This window comes from Zootoca vivipara, chromosome 14 (assembly GCF_965207765.1).
Source record: "Zootoca vivipara chromosome 14, rZooViv2.hap1.1, whole genome shotgun sequence".
Classification (NCBI taxonomy): domain Eukaryota; kingdom Metazoa; phylum Chordata; class Lepidosauria; order Squamata; family Lacertidae; genus Zootoca; species Zootoca vivipara.
Genome location: NC_142597.1, coordinates 19,142,853 through 19,167,502, shown reverse-complemented (window position 1 = coordinate 19,167,502; position 24,650 = coordinate 19,142,853). Strand labels below are relative to the sequence as shown.

At 42.9% G+C, this 24,650-nt stretch overlaps 2 protein-coding genes across 8 annotated transcripts in view; one reads left to right on the top strand and one right to left on the bottom strand.

Annotated features, from left to right (window-relative positions):
* The window catches only part of USP28 (ubiquitin specific peptidase 28), a 34,083-nt gene extending 13,473 nt beyond the window's left edge, over positions 1 to 20,610 (bottom strand). For 3 of the 7 annotated variants that reach the window (XM_035139170.2, XM_088658247.1, XM_088658248.1), the window contains exons 1-16: positions 20,515 to 20,610; positions 15,523 to 15,600; positions 14,466 to 14,598; positions 13,440 to 13,557; positions 12,705 to 12,867; positions 11,208 to 11,294; positions 10,570 to 10,707; positions 8,911 to 8,984; positions 7,976 to 8,055; positions 6,964 to 7,112; positions 5,143 to 5,270; positions 4,876 to 4,971; positions 3,730 to 3,894; positions 3,150 to 3,361; positions 2,102 to 2,172; positions 905 to 1,136 (exon numbers count right to left, since the gene is read on the bottom strand). In XM_035139170.2, coding sequence (XP_034995061.1) covers positions 905 to 1,136; positions 2,102 to 2,172; positions 3,150 to 3,361; positions 3,730 to 3,894; positions 4,876 to 4,971; positions 5,143 to 5,270; positions 6,964 to 7,112; positions 7,976 to 8,055; positions 8,911 to 8,984; positions 10,570 to 10,707; positions 11,208 to 11,294; positions 12,705 to 12,867; positions 13,440 to 13,557; positions 14,466 to 14,598; positions 15,523 to 15,600; positions 20,515 to 20,577 — 1,987 coding nt within the window. In that variant the 5' untranslated portion in view covers positions 20,578 to 20,610. Of the gene's footprint in view, positions 1 to 904; positions 1,137 to 2,101; positions 2,173 to 3,149; positions 3,362 to 3,729; positions 3,895 to 4,875; positions 4,972 to 5,142; positions 5,271 to 6,963; positions 7,113 to 7,975; positions 8,056 to 8,910; positions 8,985 to 10,569; positions 10,708 to 11,207; positions 11,295 to 12,704; positions 12,868 to 13,439; positions 13,558 to 14,465; positions 14,599 to 15,522; positions 15,601 to 16,685; positions 16,946 to 20,514 lie in introns of those variants that run through there. The other 4 variants (XM_060268548.2, XM_060268549.2, XM_060268550.2 and 1 more) reach the window with 4 other exon arrangements.
* A 1,273-nt stretch (positions 20,611 to 21,883) lies between these two features.
* HTR3B (5-hydroxytryptamine receptor 3B) overlaps positions 21,884 to 24,650 on the top strand; it is a 36,313-nt gene continuing 33,546 nt past the window's right edge. The window contains exon 1 of the mRNA XM_035140019.1: positions 21,884 to 21,947. Coding sequence (XP_034995910.1) covers positions 21,884 to 21,947 — 64 coding nt within the window. The remainder of the gene's footprint in view (positions 21,948 to 24,650) is intronic.

Sequence of the window (24,650 nt, the reverse complement as noted above, 5' to 3'; positions counted from 1 at the left end):
ATAAACCAGCTGGACCATGAAGCTCAACTGGGTGATCTCGGGCCAGTCACTAGCCCTCCCGGCCTAACCTCTCTCACAAGGTTGTTGTGAGGTTAAAAATGGAAGGATGAGCACTATATAGGACACCCAGAGCTCCTTAGAGCAAAGATGGGGAATGCATGTAGGAAGTAGGGAAAATAAAATACCTCAATTCAATCCAACTGGCACCCAATGATGGTTTGCAACTGCCAGCATTCAGGGCAAAGACGGCAAGAGGTGGTGAGAGATCAGCTGGACTGCTTAGGTGTGCTTCACACCACTTCCCAAACCCCAATGGACTAGATGTCTTTTTAGTGTTCCAGAGAAAAGGAGGAAGAGTCAGGCAATGATGCCATGAGAGATGGCAATGGTCAACTGCTTGCCTGCATACTCTTTACTTGTTCATCTCTTTACCCTACACAAGCTAATTTTCTAGACTGCTCCGGAAGACAGGTATCTGAATAGAGCATATCATCAACCTGAAGGAAGCATGTACTGGGCTAAGCCAACATCTCTGTCCCCATATGGATGTTGGCTGTTACTTTGGCCCAGTCAGGATCACTCAGCACTCACTCCTGCTCTGCAGAAGGAGGTCAAGACATCCTCTCTCTTGTGATTTCAAACAGCATTAAATGCAGGCTAGGCATCTTACACTCCAGTACTGTACCCTTTTTACTGTACCATTTCTATACACAACTAAATGCGTCTAGAAAAACAGTTGCTTAGAAGAGATCACTTAGCCCAAACCCCAAGTCCCTACAGAGCTTCCCATGCAATCAAGAATCAACCATGAGCCACAAGCAGGGACTGGGTGCATTGCAGAAAAGTGCTTACAGAACCAGTAGCTCAAGGTCACTCAGACAAGTAAGCATTTCAAAGTCCTTACCAGCAGCAGCAAAGTGTGGCAGCTTTTTATTTATGTACATCAGGCAGTAGGCACTGGCGTTCCTCAGACCTCCAAAAGAGTCCCTCTCCAGTTCTTCCCAAGATGACTCTGTCACAGAGATGTCATTGTACTTGAGCCAGCTCTTTCGGGGCTGGTTGTAGATGTAGGCCCAGTAATGGCCAGCGTTGGCCTGGCCTTCATGGACCAAGACAGCATGCAAGTGGTAAGGGACCTGCAAAATATGCACACACATACACAACAGGCTTATTTTTAGCAGGTGAAGTAACATGACCTCAGGCCAGATTCAGCCAGGCACATTCCCAGCTGTTATGCCTGTTAAGAACTATCCATTCATACAATCCTAGCTTCACACAGAGAGGGACAGATTCTTTTCTTCCCGGAGCAATATGGCTTTAGTTGGCAGAAAGCAGTGCTTCAGAGTCATTGTGACAAGCGTGAACTTTAGGGTCAAAGCCCGACTACCCAGAAAACACTTGGCAGATTGACAAAGAGGAGTACAAGCCACTTATTGGGAGAAGACAAGTTTATACAACGTAACTCCACTAATATGATGGCAGAATCTTGAAACCCAAGCCTTTTAAGACGAGGAGCCAAGAGGCAGACACTGTATAATCCAGGACACACCCAGCATTTGATTCATTACGTGCTGGAGGAAAAGGGCAGAAACACCTCTAAGCATGAAAGAAGCAGCTCTGTCTTTCAGTAAGGTATCTGAATGGTCCTAGTAATGTATTTTGAAGGGGGAAAGGAGAGAAAACTGAACCAACTCTGCCAGTTATTAATATTTATAACAGCATCTACAGCTCACTGAAACAGATACAGGAAATAGTGTAAGGTAGAAAAATGGAAAGTGTCTATGTCCGAGAACAAGTTTTAATGAATCCCATTAGCAATCCCATTCCACAGCAAGGTAATTTCATTATTTGCAGGATATCATATAGAATCCAAACGCCTGCTTGAAAAGGCTGGGCTTTAGTAAACTAGTTTTACGTGGACAGATCAGAGAATTACTTTAGGTTCAACAACAGCAGTTATACCCCCACAATCTCCCAATAAGATGATATTGCTTTCAAGAAAATTGTAAATGAACTCAATTAACAGCATACACTGCTTGCATGTACCAGTGCTAGCACAATGACAGAAAAACAATCTCAACGAAAAGTCAAAATATCCTACCTGATGAAGCAAAGGATCTGAGTACATCTGGTCAATAGATTGGGAAAGCAGTGCAATAGAAGCATTCAGGTCTGTTAATCAAAACAATTCAATACTCATGTTTGATCTTGCGTTAACTGTTAAGCATTTCTAGGACACAGACAACAAAAGTATCTACCCATATCCGCAACAACGCACAACGCACATTCAAATCCATGCACTGCTGCATGACAGGCAGTTTCTTGCTGCCTTGAAGGAGGCAGCATTCTTTGAAAGTTCTCCCTGGACCTGGATGATTTTCATAACTCTAAGCCCAAATGCCTCGTTCCTTAGGGAAGTGATTAACAGGGAGGGGCCTCTCAACTCCAGACATTCTTGGAACTGATTATCTAGAAGATTAGACCTTTTTCAAAAGAAAAATGGAGAAGTACAACTCTGTTGATTCTCCTCAATCTCTCAGTGGAGACTCAGCTCAGAGTCTGCATCCTACAATATGCCAACACTTACTAATCTTTTCAACTTCCAATGAAGCAAGCAAGCTAAATAACTGAATTTAGGATAAGCATGTTTCCATGAAATTTGATACTTTTTATTTTGCATTGGTATGGTGCAGAGAATGAACAGCCCTGAACAAACCTAATGAAAGTCAGTGACTCTAGCTCCAATTGTTTGTTGTTGTTGTTGTTGTTATACTAATTATTATTAATAATAATTTCTGTCCACCTTTCACCATAAGCTCCCCAAGACCATTTAAAATACAGTTTAAAAGCTTACAATTTAAAAAACAAAAAACAAACGCAATATAGTGGTAACTTGGTTCTCAAACTCAATCCGTTCTGGAAGTCCATTCGATTTCCAAAACATTCGAAAACCAAGGCATGGCTTCTGATTGGCTGATTAGCCCCGGAAACAATGCTGACAGCCAAAACGGGCATCCGGCTTCCGAAAAGCGTTCGCAAACCGGAACACTTCCAGGTTTGCGGCGTTCGGGAGCCAATTTGTTTGTCAACTAAGCCGTTCTGGAACCAAGGTACCACTGTAATAGGGTGGGCACTCTCCGGGCACAGACCTTTTATGTCCTGCTCAACTTCTTCTCTCCATCGTTGCAGGCAGGCCACAACAAGACTTATTTCATCCTTTGTGATCTCATGAGGGACATGACCTTCTGGTACCTTCACAGGAAGCCTGGGAAACTGGATGGGTTCGTTGGCTGGTTCCTGGCGAGATGTGGCTAGGGCAGAGGCTACGACCTTGGCACTTTCAGCTTGTGTTACTGTCACCCTATTAAGAGAAGGACAGACAGATAATCGATGCTACAGTTCCCAGCAAATAGAAACCAACACTTCTCTGAAGTGTACTCAGCAGCCACCTAATGAGCTATAGTATGATGCTTTTTTGGCCAAAGACCCCCCCAAAACAGCATACATCAAGTCACAATAATTTGAATTGCTGACATCTTATTTTTCTCGTTTTAAATCAACCCCAATGGAAAACCAACCTCTGACAGAATGGCATTACGCAGCTTTCAACCAAGTCCTTCATTGGAAAGATGGGAAGCAAGGAAATGGAAAGAATATATAAATGGATCCCAAGATTTCTGGAGTCAAGGTGAGGCTGCAGATGATATCTTAGGAAAATCATTTCTTTACCTGCTTTGCATTGGAGGAGTCTCTGAAATTTGGCATTCAGCTACTGGTGTCAAGTCTTGAGTGCAGGGGGGAGCCCCGGGCAGCCTAGAACCTGCAAATTCAAGAACATACTGCAGCATGTCTGGTAAAGGGAAGCGGCTGGCACCAGAACCGTATCTTGTGTACCTAAAGAGAATAAATCAAAGAGAATTATGGCATGTTATTTATACCTTACTTTATAAAAACACCAATTAAGTTTATTGAATCCCTGTATAGCTTAAATTATTCTAATGGGACCAAAGCTACAATATTTAAGAAGCATTAGCGACCAATTGTGCTTTCCCTTTAAATATCTGGTATATGCCCAAGTGTTAATCACAAGCTCATTTTGAGGACTACTGTAAATCTAATTTAAATTTTAACTACCAAGAAAAACCACATGATAAACTACCACTGAGAGTTGGATTCTGTAACGTCAGGCATAATAACCCAAGAAGGAAGAGGCGCCCATTTGTAGGCCTTTCTAAAAGTCCATCAACACGCATGGAGACCACTTGCTATTCTGACCTTAAATGTAAGATGGGCCCCAAAACAAGCAGTGTCAGTTAGCGTGCTATTTGGCTATATTACCCAACAGTAATATACAGTAAAAGTTATGGTTCATGGTGGAATGCCCAGGACCAGTTAAGGAACTTATTCTGTCTCAACTACAAGCCACTGTTACTCAGCCTGAGAACCTTAATAGCCAAGCATTCAATCCATGTCTTTGTGTGTGTGTCCAATGCTGGATAAAAGCTTGCCCCCCTCAGGAAATTTGCTTTGGAATCACCCAGCAGCTACAATAAATGTGGCTAGACAGAAGCAAGATATAGTCATGTGACCCTTTGCAGGCTGGAGAATAGGGAGACGTCATAGAGGGAAAGCTTTTCCTTGCCAATCTGAGAGATCATTGAAATGACTGGAGAGATGTGGAGGCTCCCGCCAAGATTGCTCTCACAGATCCCAAACTGAGTGAAAAACAACAACACCAGTCCAATGGGTTCATATTAATTCCATGTGGGGAAAGGTGCTATTGACACTGCTGCTCTAATCATGGACTGACCACCATACATAACAGTCTGAATATGTTAACATGAAGTTTTGTAGTTCGAAAAACTGACCACCTACCTTTCCAATTTCTGTTGTAGAACCGTTATCTGATCCTTCAGTTTCTTGATCTCTTCTCTTTTGGCTTGAACAAGCTTTTTGTTACCATACAGGAACCTAAAGGACAAACACTTCTTTGTGTGGTCTCTTTTAGTAGCATCAATCCTCCCATTCAAAAGTACACATGAATCATTACGAAGACTGATGCAGTCATGCCAATATTACTCTTGCAGGCCTTGAGGGTAAAGCCTGATGCTCTGAGCTTTTGCATACCAGTTAACATCTCACCTGTCCATATAAATTATCTGTGGAAATTCTAGCTTGTTGTGTATCTTCTCTGGCTGCCCAAGCGACTGATTGAACTCAAAACGGGAAAGTTCAAAAGTCAACACGGGAGGAAGTTTTGTAAACCAGCGCTGGAACACAGAAAAAAGGTTTTAAGACAGGAGGAGGATACTAGACCTTCTTAAAAAAAAAAATCTAAGCAGCTTCAAGCAGGACTTAATTACAGAAAATATGTAAGATACCAGAGATCTCACCATACCTATCCACCACATGCCATACCCAGGGGGGAGGGGCGATCAATGTATGTTATTTTGTACATTTAGTTATAGGCTATTTCTGAATACTGATTTTAAAGCCAAGCTGAGCCCACCTTAAGTCGCTGGGTGTGTACAAAGGCTTAAGGTTACAGAGCAACACAAACAAGCCTTACAATCACAACTAAAAACTGCCGAGTCAGAAACTGTTTCAAATAGACACTGAGCAGAAGAGTTTTCCAACTGCTGATATTAAAATCCATGATGGAAATATCCTGCCAATGGTTCCATCTTCTAAGCTTTTAATAGACTTCTGGCATCTAGAGCTAGACAAAGCTTGCACGATAAAAATAAAATAAAATCACACCCTCTGTTTAGAGCTATTCGTAATTAGTTGGCCTGATGCACTTTTTAAAAGTTATCCTAGTTTTTTTTACCTTAGCAGTTGAAAGTAACATAGGGACGATTTTTTAAAAAAATCCATAGGTTTCTTTAAAAGCAATCCTTATTCTTTGTCCTACAAAAGCTGATAATTTAACTATAGACGAGAAAGCAGAACTAACGCCTATCAACTGAACGGAGTGGGAACATTCCTGACTATTCCCAACACATCAGCCTCCTAATGCCTTCTTTGCATATGCAAACAGAAAGGCTCTGATTTAAGATGCAGTTCTAAGATGGCTGGAGATATAAAAAAAAAGATTTAAAGGGTTAAGTAAAAATTGCCTCTGGCTAAGATTTTTGCTTTTAAGTTTCCTGGGATCCTAAACTATGGAGCTTAAATCACTCAAGATGATTTGCCTTACAATGATTTAATTTAAAAAACCTGACATTATTTTCAACATAGAGCCGATCAGCTCTATCAAGGAACACCGCATGCTGCAGAAGAAAGTACCAATATTGCACAGATGGACCTTAAACAGCAGCAGATTCTCCTCTCTTTCAAGCTGCCTGCCAGAATGCAAAACTTTATTTTTCATTCTTTGCCATGTGTTCATAAACAATTCTTATAAAGAGAGATGCTTTAGGTAGTTTAAAGTAGTTCTGAATGGCTTTCAAATATGTCTAAGCAGCATATGATTGGGTCATGATTTAAATCAAAAAGCAGAAAGAGAAAGATAGGTGGAGGCAGAATATTTTTTAATTTTTTTAGAATGAAAATGAAAAGTGTAGTGTGCACGAAGAGGGAAAAGATGAATTACAAAAAAAAAGCATACCATAAAGTTAAGAACTGTACTTTTACCCTCCGAAAATATGGAGGCAGTGGTTCCTCCCTACTCGGGTACGGGTAGGCTTCAATAGAAAGAGAAACACTTTATCACACTTACACATAATAAGCAGACCCTTTTACTGCAAGGTAAATGCTGGACAGGTTATGTGGGAAGTCGGCAGGTATACAACCTAGGCATGCTAGCTTTGATGAATATGTCAGCCACAGAATACTGTACACTTAGGGTAACTATTCCCACGTAAAATGTGAGCTTCACAATACTTTCTACAATTTCTCATTTGGGATCATGTTCGTCTTTGCTCTGTTGCAAGTAAAATTGATGAATCATGTAGAACTAACCTCTTGCCCATACTTCACTGACTGATTAGATGACGACGGTTCAGTCTCCCCCTCTACCATGGCGCCTTCCAAACATCCATGCAAGTTCTTATAACCATTTACCTGCAGGGGGTACTGGCCAAACGTCTCTATTTTGGAAAAGGTCTTGCCTGAACATGAAGGGAGAAAAGTCAAAAGCCAGCTTTTCATAAAACCAAGCACACACCAGAATATCCCTTTACAGATATACCTAGATATTGCAAAGAGGTTTTTATTCAAGCTAAGCAAAACAAGGGTTTTGTTTTGTTTTCAACTGACTGGTTAATATAAACATATTACAGTTTTTAAATAAGCCTTTAGCACACTGTAATGGCTCTATAGATTTTGTTGGGAGCTACCCAGAGTGGCTGGGGCAACCCAGTAAGATGAGTGGTATATAAATAATAAAATTATTATTATTATTCCTTCCCAGTTTTTCCTGATTTCGGACCAAGATTAATAACAAATGGGAATATTGCAAGTATTCATTACAGTCTCAATGCATGTGGATAACATATGAGGATATTAGTTTTGTATTTTTTGGTAAGATTAGTGATAGTTCTCTCGTGAACATATAAACTTCCTAGTGATTCAGTTCACCGAACCTTCCAAGGCAGAGAGACTCACACATTTCTGCATACGAGTGAACAGTACGCATGACTGCTTGCTTCAGAATTTAAGATGTGGAAATCCACAAGAACAAAATACTGCCATGAATCCACCATCAATTCCTTGGAGTGCTCCTGCTCAAGGCTCTAGCCCTTGGAAAGGATCTTCATAACCATGGTAATTGAGCACTTTCATTAATTTCAATAGTAAGCTAATGTGGATATTTAAATGTCCCACTACTGATATAAGAGGGAGCTGCAAATGCTTAATTTTGCATGGACTGGGGCCAGAAAACATACCTAACTGCAACAGTGCTCAGATACAGTGTCCAGCTAAGGACACAAATCAATGTAAAGAGGATTAAATTAACACCCTTCTACCTTACCTTCATGAATACCTTCAGTAAGGAAAGTCCCATAAAAAAGCTGAACCATTGGGTTCTCAGATTTGTCCTGTGAGTTACCACTGCAGAAATCAATCAATCAATCAATCAATCAAATAAAGACATGACAAATTCATTGGACTCAGGAATACAAAGTGCTTTTAAAAAACACACAACTAAGACCAAGACTTTTATCAACAATCCTCAGGTGCCTGAAAATGGAATAAAATGACAGGTGGCCTGTATAAAAGGACAGGGGATACGAACTTGAAATATGCAGTTATCAGTTTGTTAGTAAACTATGGTTTAGGCCTAGGTCCCACTCAGACAGGAAACCTTTGCCAGGGCTGCAGATGAGGGAATCATGTGATGGAATGCTCCTCTATATAACAGATTCCATGCTCCACCCAAAACTAGTGTGTTACCAAGGCAGGCAGGCTAGTCTTCTACAGGCAGGGAATTCGTCCCCCTCCTCCATGAGAAAGCATTTCATCCTGTGAGCTTTCTCCTGTAGTCTAAAGTGACAGTCCAGAATATTCAGAGCCTCAAACACTGTTTCAGATACTCATATTCTGCCATACTGACTCTAGCTATTATGAAAATGATGCTTTCCAAGTTTTAACAGACAGTTTAGCTACAAAAGCCAACTTTGTCAACCTCCTAGAGTCGTAGTTGAACAGGGAGCTATTAACATGGGTAACTTACATGATTTGGAAGCTGCCCGATTTGCTTAGAAAGTTTATCATGTATTGAAATATGAACTAGAGCTTCTTGCTTAATTCAAGATCTCTTCCCCATCACCTAAACAAGCTGTGGCACATGGAAGGAAATCTCACAATGTTAAATGCTACCCTATTCTCAATGGAAAGAAGGAAAGAGGATTCAATGATGTGTCATATACCAAACTTATTGTTCAATTAAAGTTTCTCCAGACTCACTTAACATTCACAGCCAGCTGAAAAGCATCCTCCAACCAATCCAGAAGTTTGTGGGTGAACTCGCTCACATCTTGCTAGAAGAAAGACAAGACACTTAATGCCAAACATGCCAGTTACCAGTCAGTTTAGTCTGTTGTTTTCAGCAACTACTGTTTTTACATTGTGTTTGCAACAGAACCCACTGTTCCTGTTCTTGTGAGCTGTGCTGAGAATATTCATGTTGAAATGTAACACAGAGACTGACTGAATACATGCATAAATAAAGAGAGGCATTTCAAGGTACATATGCGCAGGAAGAGCCATCAGACTAATCCAAAATGTGGCAGCTAGACTGGTGAATGGGAGTGGCTGACGAGACCATATAACACAGGTCCTGAAAGACCTACATCGGCTCCCAGTAGGTTTCCGAGCGCAATTCAAAGGGTTGGTGCTGACCTTTAAAGCCCTAAACAGCCTCGGGCCAGTATACCTGAAGGTGCGTCTCTATCCCCATTGTTCAGCCCGGACATTGAGATCCAGCTCTGAGGGCCTTCTGGCAGTTCTCTCCCTGCAAGAAGTGAGGTTACAGGGAACTAGGCAGAGGGCCTTCTCGGTGGTGGTGCCCACCCTGTGGAACGCCTTCCCATCAGAAGGAAGGAAATAAACAACTATCTGACTTTTAGAAGACATCTGAAGGCAGCCCTGTTTAGGGAAGTTTTCAATGTTTGATGTTTTATCATGTTTTTAATATTCTGTCGGGAGCTGCCCAGAGTGGCTGGGAAACCAAGCCAGATGGGCAGGTTATACAAGCAAATAGGTCTGGGATGATTCCCAGAATCCTCATAATAGCTGGGAAAGGGGGAAGATGTGGGACCCCTCTAAATCCGAACTGCTTGTCTCTGACTGTGGCTCTCTCGGACTAGCAGCACTGTCAAGAGACTTACTACGCTTTGCAGCCCCCTCTGGGCTTGCTTTGGGTGAAGTGGGTGACCTACCACGTTTGCTGTACTTCCCAGGCTTGACCTGGGGTGAAGTCGGTGCGCTTCTGACTACTTGCTTCACTTCCCTAGGAGCTACACCACTTGGACCAGCTGCCTGACCTGGGTCTGGTCCTGCAGCACCTGGAACTCCAGCATCAGCCACCTGAGTTTCCTCTTCCTGGTCAAAACCTGAAGACCAGTCAAGAAGAACTTCGGGGTTAGCATGAATGCGTCTCCAACCCTCCTGTTCACAGAACGTAGCACTCCTCATAATAGCTGGGAAAGGGGGAAGACAAAGAGAAGCTTCCTGCCCCAAACCACTTTAAGCATGTCTTCATGGTGGGGCCCAGAGACTAGAAAACATCCCATCTAAGATGTAGGGAGAGAGAACGTTGAGATGCTCCTGCTACCCTGTTTCTCATATTTTAAGACATACCCATAAAATAAGCCATAGCAGGATTTTAAGCATTCAAGGAATATAAGCCATACCCCGAAAATAAGACATAGTGATAGGCGCAGCAGCAATGCCAGCCGTGGCAGGAGGAGGAGGAAAAAAATAAGACATCCCTTGAAAATAAGCCATAGTGGTTTTTTTTGAGGAAAAAATAAATATAAGACATGTCTTATAATATGAGAAACACGGTATGTTTTAAAGTCACACACCCACTTTATAGATCACAATCAAACCCATCCTAATTACCTGCTGCTCCTCAGGTGAACTGAATGCACATCTGAGACGGTCCAGGGCAGCAGAAGGGTCTACAAATTTACAGGGTGTTCCCAGCATTAAAGCAAAGAGATACTGAAGTTCCTGCATGAATGCGATGTTCCTCTTTTTCTGAATGAAAAAGCACAATGAATTGCAGAAATGACAACCTGAGCAATCCATTGTAACAGGAGCTAGTATGTTACCAACAGAAATAGCACAGAGGTCAAGATTGCTGATGGCAAAGGCAAGGTATAAACAGAGAAAAGACAAGTACTGGGAAGCTGCCCATTTAGTACTCAGGGCAATATTCAAGGAGGCCGAGAAGTTTGGAAACACTGAAAGTAAGCAGTTAGAGTGTGTCTAATGCATTACAATGCAAAAATGTTAAAGATTATTCATACACAGTCCCTTACTCTGCCTGAAATAATAAACTAGATATTGAAGAAAACATGATACCAGCTGTGGCAAAACAAACCAGCCTCAAACTCTGAATAAGTCTGAAGCCAGTTTCAAACCAAGTACATGTTTTAGATTCATAAAGTTATCAAAATCTAGCCAGGTCCATTCTAATTTTAGACAACACAACTACAAGAAAATGAGCAACCTGCCCTTGTTCAGATAGCACTTACGCTTTGGCTTTGACAATTTTCCAGTACGCTCTGTGGAAGGGAGTAGCTAAGAACCAACCGGCGGAATTCTGGCAGCTGGAAGAGAGACTGACAAAAACCCTTAAATTAAACCACTGCCTCATCTGATCAAAGCAAGACTGTAATTGGATCTCAGTTCAGAACACAACACTCTTTGTAGGCCAGCGTTCATGATAAGTTCAAAGGCTATGCGTTTCCTACACATTTTTTGATGTCACAGAAGCATGTGTACACCGTGTAGAGACAAACTGCTGCTCTGAAGTGGACCTTAATCATGGTAACAGAAAGATGTTGGCATGTGCTCAGCATTCCCACTAAAGCCAGTGAAACATACAAAGCACTCCCAATCCAACTGACTTTTAGAAGACATCTGAAGGCAGCCCTCTTTAGGGAGGTTTTTAATGTTCGATGTTTTATGGTGCTTATTTAATTCTGTTGGGATCAGCCCAGAGTGGCTGGGGAAACGCAGCCAGGTGGGTGGGGTATAAATAATAAATATATTTATTATTATTATTATTATTATTATTATTATTATTATTATTATTATTGGACCCCATGGCAAATAGGCATTAGAGAGAGCTTGACACCATCTTCTCTCATGAGAAGGCCAGGGTCTCTCTCTCACACCCACCCACACCCCAACTCTTATATAAAAAAGTGCTGCCAAACTACCACGGATCCGTTAGAATGAGGGTGCAGTACCGTCTGCACCCCACCCCACCCCCATTATAAGACAACTCTCTGGCAGAATCCTGATCTCTGGCTTTTCTTGATGTGCCATATACGTGGCACCTAGAATTCAAACACCAACTGGTAAATTGCAAGTGGAAGTCGTAATAATGCTTACCTGTTTTGCACACATCACACCAAGACATAAGTATTAAAGAGAATGCTGAATGCAATGGAATAATATGTCTGACCACAACCAACCTTAAATTAACACCAAGTATCAGATGCCCTAGCACAGGGATGGAACTTCTATCAGCCCCAGCAAGCATGGCCAATGGTCAAGGATGGTTTATTTAAAAGTACTTCAAAGCAACTTAAAAAACAACAACCCTAAGCAGTGTATAAATAATATAAAGCATAAAAGCAGCATCCAATTTTATGGATCAGGGAAAGAATGTACAAGGGTTCTTGGGCCTTTAACTCCACCATTTGACCAGCAGGAAATGGCTGGCTCCCTACAGGAAACATGAGGTAGTCTTGGGGCAGGGGAATGGAGCAATAATGACTGTACTCACTCTAATTGTATGCTATGCTATACTATACCATCACCACCCCCTCCAGGGCAGTCAAGTTGTGTTATGCAATGCCCCCATGGCAGCCAGTTTGTGACTAGTGCCTACAACACTCAATCACAATTTGAAATGTACCCAATGGCCCAAGTAATCTCAGAGTCCAGCAACATCTAGAGGGCCACAAGTTCTCCATTTTGCCCTGGCAGATGGCACTCAAGAACTAGAGGCACCATCTTACCTGTATTACCGCACTGAACCAGCAAGTATTTCCAATGTTTTTCATCCCTACTGGCCAGTCGCCTGCTCTCCTCCACTCACTCTGGGCAGCAGTCTCTCCCCAGACATCACACCGTTTCCGTTTGGACCGATTGTTGCTTTCAGCCACACTTGGTTCATAAACTCTGTCAGGGAACAACAAATCAACAAGTCAACGACAAAAATTACATTGTATTAGGGTTGTGTTCACACAAAACTTCCCATGTTTCTGGTTGGAAACTGCAAAACTGAAGAGTAGCTATATTTAACCCACCCCCAATTAACAGCATAGGCTGTTTTGGTCAGCTGTAGATTTGTTGTGGCAGGGCACACCTTTGTGGACTGACTTTTGATCATATTCTGTAGGGGTCAGATTACATTATCTGGGATAACATTGGAATGGGGTAGGTGGAGGACCAGACCATGTGGGAGATATACAAGAGGAGAACATCTTGCTGACCCGAACAGAACATGGGTAAACAGTGGCAATAAAGACCATTCTTCCACAGTGTGAATAAAATATAGTCCAAGATGCTTCACAGATACTTAGGGAGTGAATATAGCAATGACACGGGTATCTGCTGCCCTTTCCTGTGCTGACTGGTGTATTGTTTTACTGTTTGGTTGTTTGCTGCCCATGGATCCTTAGAAGAAAGGGCAGGATAGGAATTTGATAACAACATGCATGAAGAAAAGAAAAAGGCAGAGCACAGCATACACATTCACTGTTGCATTTGGATCTTTTTCTACAACTTGAACACTTGGAAAATCAAGGGCTCCAGAAGAAACAGCTTCCTGCAGATTAGCTTCATCATCTTCTGTTGCTTCAACTGGACCTGGAAACCAAAGTGGCTATCACTATTTAAGTAGAGTGAAGGTGCCCCCCACAAAGCCAGTCCAAGACACAGTATTTTACTGGTTTTCAAATAGGGAAGCAACAGTTTAAAAGCAAAACACTGCATAGGCATTTTCAAACTTCCCCATCTGATGCTTTCCAAAAGCACTGACAAAGACAAACTCCAAACACCACCCAAACACAGAGGCTTTTTAGGGAAGTTTTTAATCTGTGATATTTCAATGTATTTTGGTATTTGTTGGAAGCTGCCCAGAGTGGCGGGGGAAGCCCAGTGGCGGGGTATAAATAAAATAATAATAATAATAATAATAATAATAATAATAATAATAATAATATGGACAATTAAACTTGGACCATCATGTTAAGACAGCCACTTGCACAATGGTTTTCAAACTCACTCCAATGATGAGGACACACATCCCACAGGTGGTCAAAACGGTTTAATCCAGATTTTGACTGGAGGACTGTTTGCAACTCAAGTTTCTTGAGTTCTAGATGAGGGCCTGGCTTGCAGCCAGCCACATGTAAACTCATTTCCCATCTAACAGAATTAATGTGCTCTCATCCATGTAAGCATGTAATTACAAAAACACTGTTCCTATTGCTATCTCATCACAATGTTTCCATTTCAATCTATTGCCCCTTCAGCCCATCATCATAACAATGAAAATGGAATGATCAAGCCTCTTCATCTAATCCAACTGTTAATGGGTCCATTAATGGGTCCCCTAATGGGTCCATACTTGTCTTAAATAGTCCCAGCAAAGAGTCTCCTTATTAATGGGACTGAGCCTATGGCTCAAGTTTTCACAACCTATATAGAGCATTCCCCAAAAATGCATCCAACGGTGGAAAGAATATTTCAGGCAAAGGCAAGAAGTCACCTACTGGTTGCCTCATTTTTGCCCACTGCACTTCCTTCACAGTCAGATGGTTCTGCAGCAATGGCTTCTTGCCCTGACTCTTTAGCGTGGTGTTCTGTGAGGAAACTAACAGCTTGAATTAAGTTTCCATCAGCAGCCTAAGGACAAAGGACAAAGCATTTGTGCAACACGAGAAGAAAATATGTACAGGACGAAGCATTTCAGGTCAACAATTGCTTATGCAGGACACTCACTGGAAAAATTAAGATTTAAAGTGCAGCACAATTCCCACCCTGCCCTGTCCTTCACTATTCTAAAGAGATGTGGGGTCCAGCTTTAAAGAAGGGCAATAAAAATGAAAATTCAAACAGGAACCACATTTTGTACATGCTCCTAAAAGGGTCCTATTATATCCTGAGCTAGGAAAGGCTCAGGCAATGGTGGTGATCCTCTCTGGAAGTGCAATACAAGTGCAAGATAATGCCCACTAAAAAGCTACAGTGGTCCCTCGACTTACAAACTTAATCCGTTCCGAATTCGTAGGTCAAAAAGTTCGCAAGTCGAAAAGTGGTTTCCTATAGGGAAAAAAATATTCGGAAAAATCCGTAAGTCGAGGAAACCACATTTAAAACTGCCAACAGTTTCTGTTAGGATGTAGAAAAAATTGTAAGCCTGCGACCATTTGTCCCGTTCGTAAGTCAAAAACTACGGATGCGAGTAATTCGTAAGTCAAGGGACCACTGTATCTCTGCACATCCTTCTTATTCTAAGTTGAAGCAAATGTGACATGTTTAAGATGGTGCTTTTTAAGGTCAGGAGTGGCAGCATGGACAGCTGTCTTTATACTGTTGTTTTTCCTGGCTTGAAGCAATCCCTTTGGGGAAACATGGCTGCCTCTGCTGGCTCTACAGGGTCAACACAAAGAGTGCCAAGAACACAGCTAGAACACAGGCAGCAGAGATTAAGGGGAGGGTGATTAGGACGCAACAGTGAAGGAGGAGGCAGAGGAAAGGTGCTTGGTGAGCATTCTGACATTCATGGTGCAACAACCAGTGCCACCAAAATGGCAGAAGAATACTTACCTTCAGGGCTGTGTGGAGGAACGAAGGATCCTGAATGCCTGTGATCTCTCTGAGCTGGTTGATGAGCACATTGCCATTCTACAGTCACATGGGACAAAGAAAGTACATGTCAACAAGGGAATAACAATAGAATACTTACAGAGAGGCAATATCAACATTGTAGTAGACCAGCCTTCTCCAATCCAGTGCCCTCTGGATGTTGCCGAACTACAGCTCCCATCAGCCTTCACCACTGCCATACAGGCTGGGCTGATGGAAGTTGGAGTCTATCAACATCTGGAGAGTGCGTACCAGGCTGGGTACATCAGCACAGTTCACACATGAGCTAGAGCGAATGATTCAATAACCATGCATTTGCCTAAGCTTGCACTGTGAAGAAAGAAATTACAATCCCTAGCTCAAGATTTACATCCCAAACCAGTGACCATGGGTTATTTTTGCTCCTAAAAACCATGAACTGTAGCCAGGGTTTGATATTGGCTTATCAACTGCAGTTTGAGAAAAACACATCAAGCCCTACGCTGGACATGCAGCTAAGCCAGAAAGTATGGTTTGTTTCTTCTGCATACAAGGAAGGAGGGCTGACCAATGGCTCTGTGCGTGAAGCACAAAAAAAGGAAAGTTCAGTGGTTGCCTCCACAGGTCAATGTACCTTTCTGGACCTTTCTAGATGCAGACATTTGATCACCTAGACATACCATTCAGCATTCTGTCCAACTCAAAAGCTTACATATTCTCTAAATACCACTAGGCATCAATACTTTTAAATGCAACATGTTCCATTTCATGCCTCAGTGAAAGCTACCGGTAGCTCCTTATTAGAAAGGAGCATGTGCCCTTTAAAGGAGGAATTATAGCCAGGTCAAAGCAATACCAGTTTAAATATCCTTTTACCAGGGTGAGGGACCAGCAGTCTACATATTTATTCCACCAAAAAGCAGCAGCATATGCTATCAGATGTAAGCAGTCCAGGAATTTGCAGGGGTTTGATGAGGAGCTATTTTAAGCCGGCTGCACATGCCATTTAGGTTTGTCATTTCTCACTTACAACAAAGTGCCAAAGATATACAGCACACTAGACCCTCTCCAAACTGCCCTGTAACCAGTTGGCTGGTGGAGTTAGCATGATCTAGCTTTTCTCTCTTAAAATGCAGAGACATCACCTTGCTGACAACGGTCCGTATAGTTAAAGCTTTGGTTTCCCAGTCGTGATGTATGGAAGTGAGAGCTGATGGCCGAATAATTGATGCTTTCGAATTATGGTGCTGGAGGAGACTCTGTCTTGAGAGTCCCATGGACTGCAAGAAGGTCAAACCTATTCATTCTGAAGGAAATCAGCCCTGAGTGCTCACTGGAAGGACAGATCCTGAAGCTGAGGCTCCAATACTTTGGCCACCTCATGAGAAGAGAAGACTCCCTGGAAAAGACCTTGATGTTGGGAAAGATTGAGGGCACAAGGAGAAGGGGGCAACAGAGGACGAGATGGTTGGACAGTGTTCTCGAAGCCACCAACATGAGTCTGACCAAACTGTGGCAGTGGAAGACAGGAGTGCCTGGTGTGTCCTGATCCATGGGGTCACGAAGAGGCGGACACGACTAAACAACTAAACAACAACAACAACACAGCTTTTCTCCACTCTAGAGGTTCTATGAAGTAGGCTAGCTGATTAAGGAGTAGTTGCATAGCAACATCTAGGATCAAATTACTCCAAATTTTACCTCAAATTTAATATTTCACGCTGATACATTTCCATTCAGGTAATGGGGGGGAGGGTCAGGAAACAGGTCTCATTAATTCCCAAGGTCTAAAAAGGTATCCAGTCCTTTTTATCAAAATATGAAAAAGGCATGCAAATTCACCTATCAACAAACCAAGCTAGGCCCAAATAACGGAGATCAAATAGCTGATTTTCAGAAAAGTTTGGCTAGCATTCAGAAAGGATAGCTATCCAAGCAACATTTTTAAACAGCAAGGAAAACAGGTAAAGACAAACTGACAGGTAAGGAACCCCCTTACTCAGATACTGGCAATTATGAATCTCACATCCAGAGTCCCAGAAGAAAAATAAAATACAGTTTAGGAATCATTACATTATACATAATTATCCCACTCTCACTATGTTCACGCAACCCCTCTCCCTCCAAAAGAGTATACTCCAGATGCAAAGACATCATTCAAGTTCCAACCTATTTAGATCAATTTATGTCCCTAAGGCACCCTGTTAAATTATTTGTCAGGAACTGGTTTCTTTTTAAAAAACAAATTGAAATATTTATAGGCTGCCTTTAAGGGCTGAAATCCTCACCACGACATTTCCCCCCCAAAATCAAATAGAACACTAAAATCAGCACTAAAGAAGCATCTAGCTCAATAAAATACTAATCACAGGAATATCATTCACTGAGCATCACACACAACTGGTCAACATCCAATGGCACACAGCAAGTCATTTTTGTAATACTGGGAACATCATCATTCTGTGAAGATGCTACAAGCCTGCCAAAAACCTGTCTTCTCCTCAGAAAATAATTTGACATCATCATGACCGATCATTAAAATTAGTATTAGACTATGATTAATACTCACCATAACAAGCAACAGTGAAAGGAATTTCATTACCCAGAGGTTTAGTAAGTTTTATTTTAAGTTCAGTGACAAAGTTGACCTACCACTGGTTGGTCAAACCACATAATTGGTAGTTGTTAATAGTTATTAGTGAAAACCACGTGCTTCTGTTTAGTACAGTGAAAGCCAGACACAAATATGACTTCATTAATATTTTAAAAATCTGTAATATTTTTCTTTCTTTCTTTCTTTCTTTCTTTCTTTAAGGAAACTTAGATCCATTGAGGTGACTAGGAAACATCTTAAGTTCAAATAAATAAATAAAAATATTTATAGTTATCAGATTCACAAGCTTCATTTGGTACCACAAAATGGGCTGCCAGGCCAAAAACAAATCCTATTCATCATCTTTATGTTTTATCTATTTATTTTATTCATTTGATTGATATCATGCCTGTCTCCTGAAGCAGCCCAGGGCACCAGACACAACAATGATAAAACATTAAAAAGCAATCTAAAAACAGTTCCTTCCAACGATCTTGGGATGGCGAAGAACAGTGTATTTCAGACATCTGAATAAATATTCATTCCCGAATAAACAGGAATGTTTTAAAATTTCTCCTGAAAGCCAAAGATAAGAGAGAAGTGTCTCATTAGGGGTGACATTCCAAAAATGGTGAACTGACACTGAAAAGACCCTGTCAAAGGTCAACAACCAGGCAGCCCTGAGTGGCACCACCACCAATAAGGTCTCACCTGCCAATTTTAGGGTCGGACATGGTGGATAGGCTTCATAGGCAAGGACTAATACTTTGAATTTGGCCTGGTAGGTCATTGCCAATCATTGTAGCACATTCAGGACCGGTGACCCCATAGTCCAATTGGGCTGCCCCACTTAGCAGCGTAGCAGCCACTTTTTCCACTAAGCGTACAGACATCTTATCTTGACGTAAATGAAACAAAGACACTCTTTTAACAGGAGCAAAAAACGTCATATGCGCCACAAATTTAAGGGATGGTTGTATTACCAGGGCATCACCACCACAAGCAGCAATCCAGCCACAGAGTTTGCTACCTATGTACAGATAAAGTCACAGCTACCTTTTCAAACAGCTTCACTAGCAGCAGCACAGTTCAGTGTGCAAAGTGGATCTTGCTTAGCTGAATTTTTGCCACTGAAATCCACAAGGCAGAATCAACAGATCTGCAATATTCCTACATATCAGAGTGAGCGCATGTCTACTGCTTGCTCAGCTGAACTTTCCAATAATAACCAAGCAAATTCTTTGTCTTTACTATTTTCATTGGGCCAAAGGTCCTCAGAGAGATCTAGAGCAATGTAAGACCACCACCTTAAAATCATACATCTAGAATCCATTTAAAGCAGCCATAAATTTTAATTATCCCCCTACCCACAGTGATGCAGGAATGCTGAAAGGGGATTCTGAGGAGCAGCAAGGGAGGAGGAGGTCCACATCTATAAATGTCAAAGGTGCCTGAGAAACGCAAAACCCAGCTGGCAAAAGAAAAGTGTGTACAAAACTAGCAGATACACCATGAAGACATACATCTCTGAGGGGTGTGAAAGAAAAAAACAGCAAGCAAGTATTAAGATACTTTAAGTAGTTTAGAGAAGAGCAGGGCTTTCCCCCCTCCCCACTGGAAAGCACCAGAACTCAGTTCAAACACCTCTCAGGTGAGTGCCACTGCCATTATAAGAGAACAAGGGTGAGTTCCAGCATTTCTTTTTCTAGAAAAATAGCACTGGAGAAGAGCTGTTACTTTTAAAAAGTGTCAGCAAGGAAGGCAAAAAAACCCACCTCATCTCACAATAAACTGATTCCTAGCACCTGAAATTCCTTCCTCCCTCTTTGTTTGTCTGCTAATGATACGACCCCACTTTCAGAGTTTCCCGTTTAGGGAAACAGAAGACGCACAAAGAAAAAAGTCGTGTAAACCCAGGAAGGCCCTCCTCTTCTTCTGCCACTTACAGCTTCATCCATCAAGTATCATTCTAGGGCACTCTATTTAGGGCGCTCAAAGCACACTTTTACATGCAATATTGAACCAGCAGACTTTTTTGTGTTTACAGGAAAAAGTTATATAGATAGGTTACCAGCGATGGGTATAACAGCAATAAATAATAATCGCAATAATAATGTACTAATGAATATTGCTAATATTAACGGCTATGTCTGATTATATACAGACTAAGACCCGGGGTGGTTGGTTTTTGTTTTTTTTGGCGGGGGGGGGGGGTAGGATAGAAGGGAGAAGGCAAAGAAGTGAAAAGGAAAGGAGGCGCGAGTTTTTTTCCTCTCTCCAGTATACCCTCGCGGGTGGCAGACCAAGGTAGGCGAACCAACTCGGATCTCTCCCTCTCTCACGAACCGCCCCCCCCCCCCGACAGGTTCCCAATCCCTCACCCGTCCTTGGCTCTCGACAGCAGCCGCGCCCCCCTCCTGGGCCTGCTGCAGCTCGGCCGTCATCGCGCCCGCCGCCGCCTCCTCCTCAGCCACCACAGAGGCGACCCGAGCTCTCCACGCTCCACGCTCCCCGCAACCGCCGCCCACGGCAAGCCCCGCCCACGCCGCCAACCTATCAGCGCGCGGCAGAGGGCGGCGCACACCACCCCTTACCCAAACGAAAAACAAATCCGGCCGGGTCTCATATTTCTGAAGAGAGGTGCTCGCGCGAGGGGGCGTGTCGGGTTCGAGCCTCCACCGGCCGCGCCCCCCCCCTCGGAGCGAGGCGCGCATGCCCACGAGAGAGCTTTTTGCCTAGCGCCTCCTCCCGTTCCTTTTGGCTGAGCGGGAGCCGAACGCCGCGCGGGTCGCTCCGCCTCCCTATCGATTCTCTCCCCACGACGAGTCGCCTCCGCTCGAGGCGGCCGGTAATAGTCCGCACCCCACCCCCGCTAAACGTGAGGCGGAAGTTTTAAATTTCGCTCTCAGAAACAGTATATTTCCTTTAGTTCTTCTAATGCATTGCATTCAATAAATATTTATGCACATCAGAATGGGTTTCTGTCAGGGTGGATGGATTTGATTTGATTCAAATCGATTTAAATCACGATTTAAATCACCAGTCAGTAAGACTTGATTTAAATAAAAAAAATTTTTTACAGAAAGACTCATTCTTGCTGGTATAATCTTAATATTTACAACCAGATGAAGGTTTCATATTCAGGGTGGTTTTTCCTGTTATATAAAAAAATGACTGATTTGGTTATACTATTAGAAATATATAAATAATTATGAAATTATTGTTTATATTTGGACAACTTTTCTGCTGTACTTTATTGGAAGGAGAAAAACAATCATTTCCTTAATAACAATTAAAACATTTTAACTAAAACCATAACATTATAGCATATGTATCCATGTTTGTTAACTGATGTGGTTAATTTTTTTATATATACTGTATATAAAAAAAACTGAGTTTCAGCACACATAAAAAACTTAAAACAAATCCTTGAATAGCCCTTGGACTATAATGTAACTGAAATAGAAAACTATCTTTAGATAGATCCCCCCCCAAGCATTTTATTTTAAAAATATTATTTAAATAAAAGAATGATTTAAAATTAAAAAATCTGATTTTTTTTTTTAAAAATTAAATCATTGATTTTTATCCATCCTGGTTTCTGTTGACATTTTTTTCAAATGCCACATGGACACCTTCCAGTTGCCTCACACTCAACAGCTCTTTTTTATTCGCCCAAGAGCAGAATTGAATTCCAACAAAGTGCTACTCAGAGCAAACCCAACGAAATGAATGGGCCTAAGTTAAATCATGTCCATCGATCTCAGTAACCCGCGTAGCCCAGCGGCCGCCATCCACACCGAAGGAAACAAGCGTGAGCGGTGAATTCCGGGTCCCGCAGTGTGCCGCTTGTTCCCCAACCGGCTGACCGGTCCACTGCTGCCTCCGCCTGCGCTCTCTTGCTGTGCTCCCAGCGGCCCGAGGAGCAGGAGGCGGTTGCCATGCCGCTGCCTGTGCCCTGGGAGTGGTGGTGGTGGGGCGGCGGGCACCAGATGTGGAGGAGGCCCCTCGGGAGCCACTCCTGCCACCGCCGCTCCTGCAGGCGACAGCAGCTCGGCGGGCAGCGGCTGAGGGGATTCCCGCAGGCTGAAGGGGAGGAGGTGGGGGCGGAGCCATAGGACTCAGACATCAGCTGTCTGGCGGGCGCAGCAGTGCCCCTGGTGGCCAGGCGCCCTGGAGCATTGCGTCGCCCAGCCCAGGCCTAGAGACGGCCCTGCGTGGTCCGACATTCTACCCATTACACAACATAGTGGCTCTTGTTCTTTGCATGCGGAAAGTCTCATGTTTAAACCATAGCATCCCCAGGCAGGGCTAGAAGAGACCCCATCTACAAGCCCTGACTCTCTCTCATACTTCCTAATTGTAATTATATTATTTTATAATAATAGATTGACTGTTATTGAAACATCCCAAAACATATACTTTGATAAAAAATTGTATGCTTGTAAGCACCATGGTTAGTGTGATCGGGGTTGCAAGAGAAGGGCCAACCACCATTTTGGGAAAATGTCTCCTACAAATTTAAGGAAGCCCCACTGTCTCCAAACCCATTTTTGTGGCCCAATTTTAAAATGCTGGTTTTAACCATAGATGGCGTGGAATCAGGATATCTTAAGACACGACCTTCTTCCACATATACTGACCTGAATCTTGAGATCCACTTCAGGGGTCCTGCTCTGGGTTCCCCTATCAAGTGAAGTGATTCAATAACAAAATAATGAATCCTCCGATTAAAATCACACAACAAATGACACCTAAAATGCTGTGTTACCATCCCATCATTTATCAGACAGCAAATCAGATACACCAGAAAAATCCAATTTGGCCCCCAGATGGCACTCTGACTATACAAAATGTGCATGGCAGCAGTAGCTTTGCAAAAACATTAAGGATAACAAATTAATTCTGAACAGGACGGGAGTATATTTTGTATATTAAAACATGTGGCAGGTCCACTAAATGGTTTCTACGCACTTACCCTTTCCATATGCCTGGGGGCAGCTTTGTACTAGCTCCCAATTTGCTTCCAAAGTGCTGGATTAGACCTTTAAAACTGCCTTGTCTCTCTATCCATGCATTGCCTCGTTCAACAGAGGGCTTTTTCCAGCTGTCACCGCCTCTTAATGCAAGGTGGGTACTTATTGGCGACCTCCACATTATAAAATTCTCTCCCCAGATAGCGTCACCATGTGCCAACTCTTACCCTTCAGATTCCAGTGGAGTCCTCCTGGTTTTCTCATTGTTCCGAGTGGGCAACTGCAAGGTCTCTTCTCCCTTCTTAGGGACTGCTACCTTTAAACTGAACTTGGGTGAAGCAACCCTTCAAGCAGAGCACTGCCCCAGACCTTCCATTGGCTTTTATCCGCTGGTTTAATGTGCTGTCTTATTATTTACTGCTTTTCTTTTCTATCTTTCTCTATAATTCTATTTATTATTGTATCTTATTATTATATGCCACGTTGAGGCTGTTTTGTGGTGAAAGGGGTGGTGATGGTGGTAGAAATTCCATTTTTTAAAAACCCCAATTGACCAACACACCCTAGTTATGAACTTAATTCGTCATTTGTCTAAGCCAGCTTTAACAGTAGAGCATGTCCTTCTCCAGTGCCTGTGTTACAGAGACATTTGTATTAGCGAGATTTCCCCACTAGCCGGAGCATTCCCATGGCCTGTGGGCCAGACATGCACAGAAGCGATTTCCAGCGCCACACTACCCATGTCCGGGGCGCTGGAAATCGCTTCTGCGCATGCCTGCAGTGCCGGAAATTGCTTCTGCGGCTGCGCAGATGCTGGAAATCGCACCTGCGCAAAAGCGATTTCCAGCGCCTGCACAGGCGCAGACGCAACTTCCAGCATCTACGCAGGCGCCATTTACCGCGCCGCAGGTGACTGGGCGGCTCGTGGGCTGGATAAACAGCCTCCGTGGGCCGGATCCGTCCCATGGGCCGGAGGTTGCTGATGCCTGATCTGGAAGGTCCCATGCTGGGAGAGGCTGATTTAATTCTATAGGGGGATACATGGGAACACCTCTCCCTAGGACCATTTTACCTAATTAATAGCACAATCCTAGGCACATCTTTGCAGGTGTAAGTCCCACTGTAGTGTTCAAAGGGACTTACTCCAGCATAAGTATGCTTGGCATAGGGTTGCAGTTTAAATCGGCAAACAAGCTCCTTCTAATTAGAGCTGGCCAAGGCAAACTTTTTCAGCAGGGGGCCAGTCCACTGTCCCTCAGACCTTGTGGGGGCGGCGGACTATATTTTGAAAATAAAAATAAAAAAGGAACGAATTCCTATGCCCCACAAATAACCCAGAGATGCATTTTAAATAAAAGGGACATTCTACTCATGTAAAAACACGCTGATTCCAGGACCGTCCGTGGGCCGGATTGAGAAGGCGATTGGGCCGGATCCGGCCCCCGGGCCTTAGTTTGCCTACTCATGGTCAAGATGGAACCTGTGGCCCCATTATACTTACAGAATCCAACAGGGTTGACAGTTGGACCTTATTTCACTAC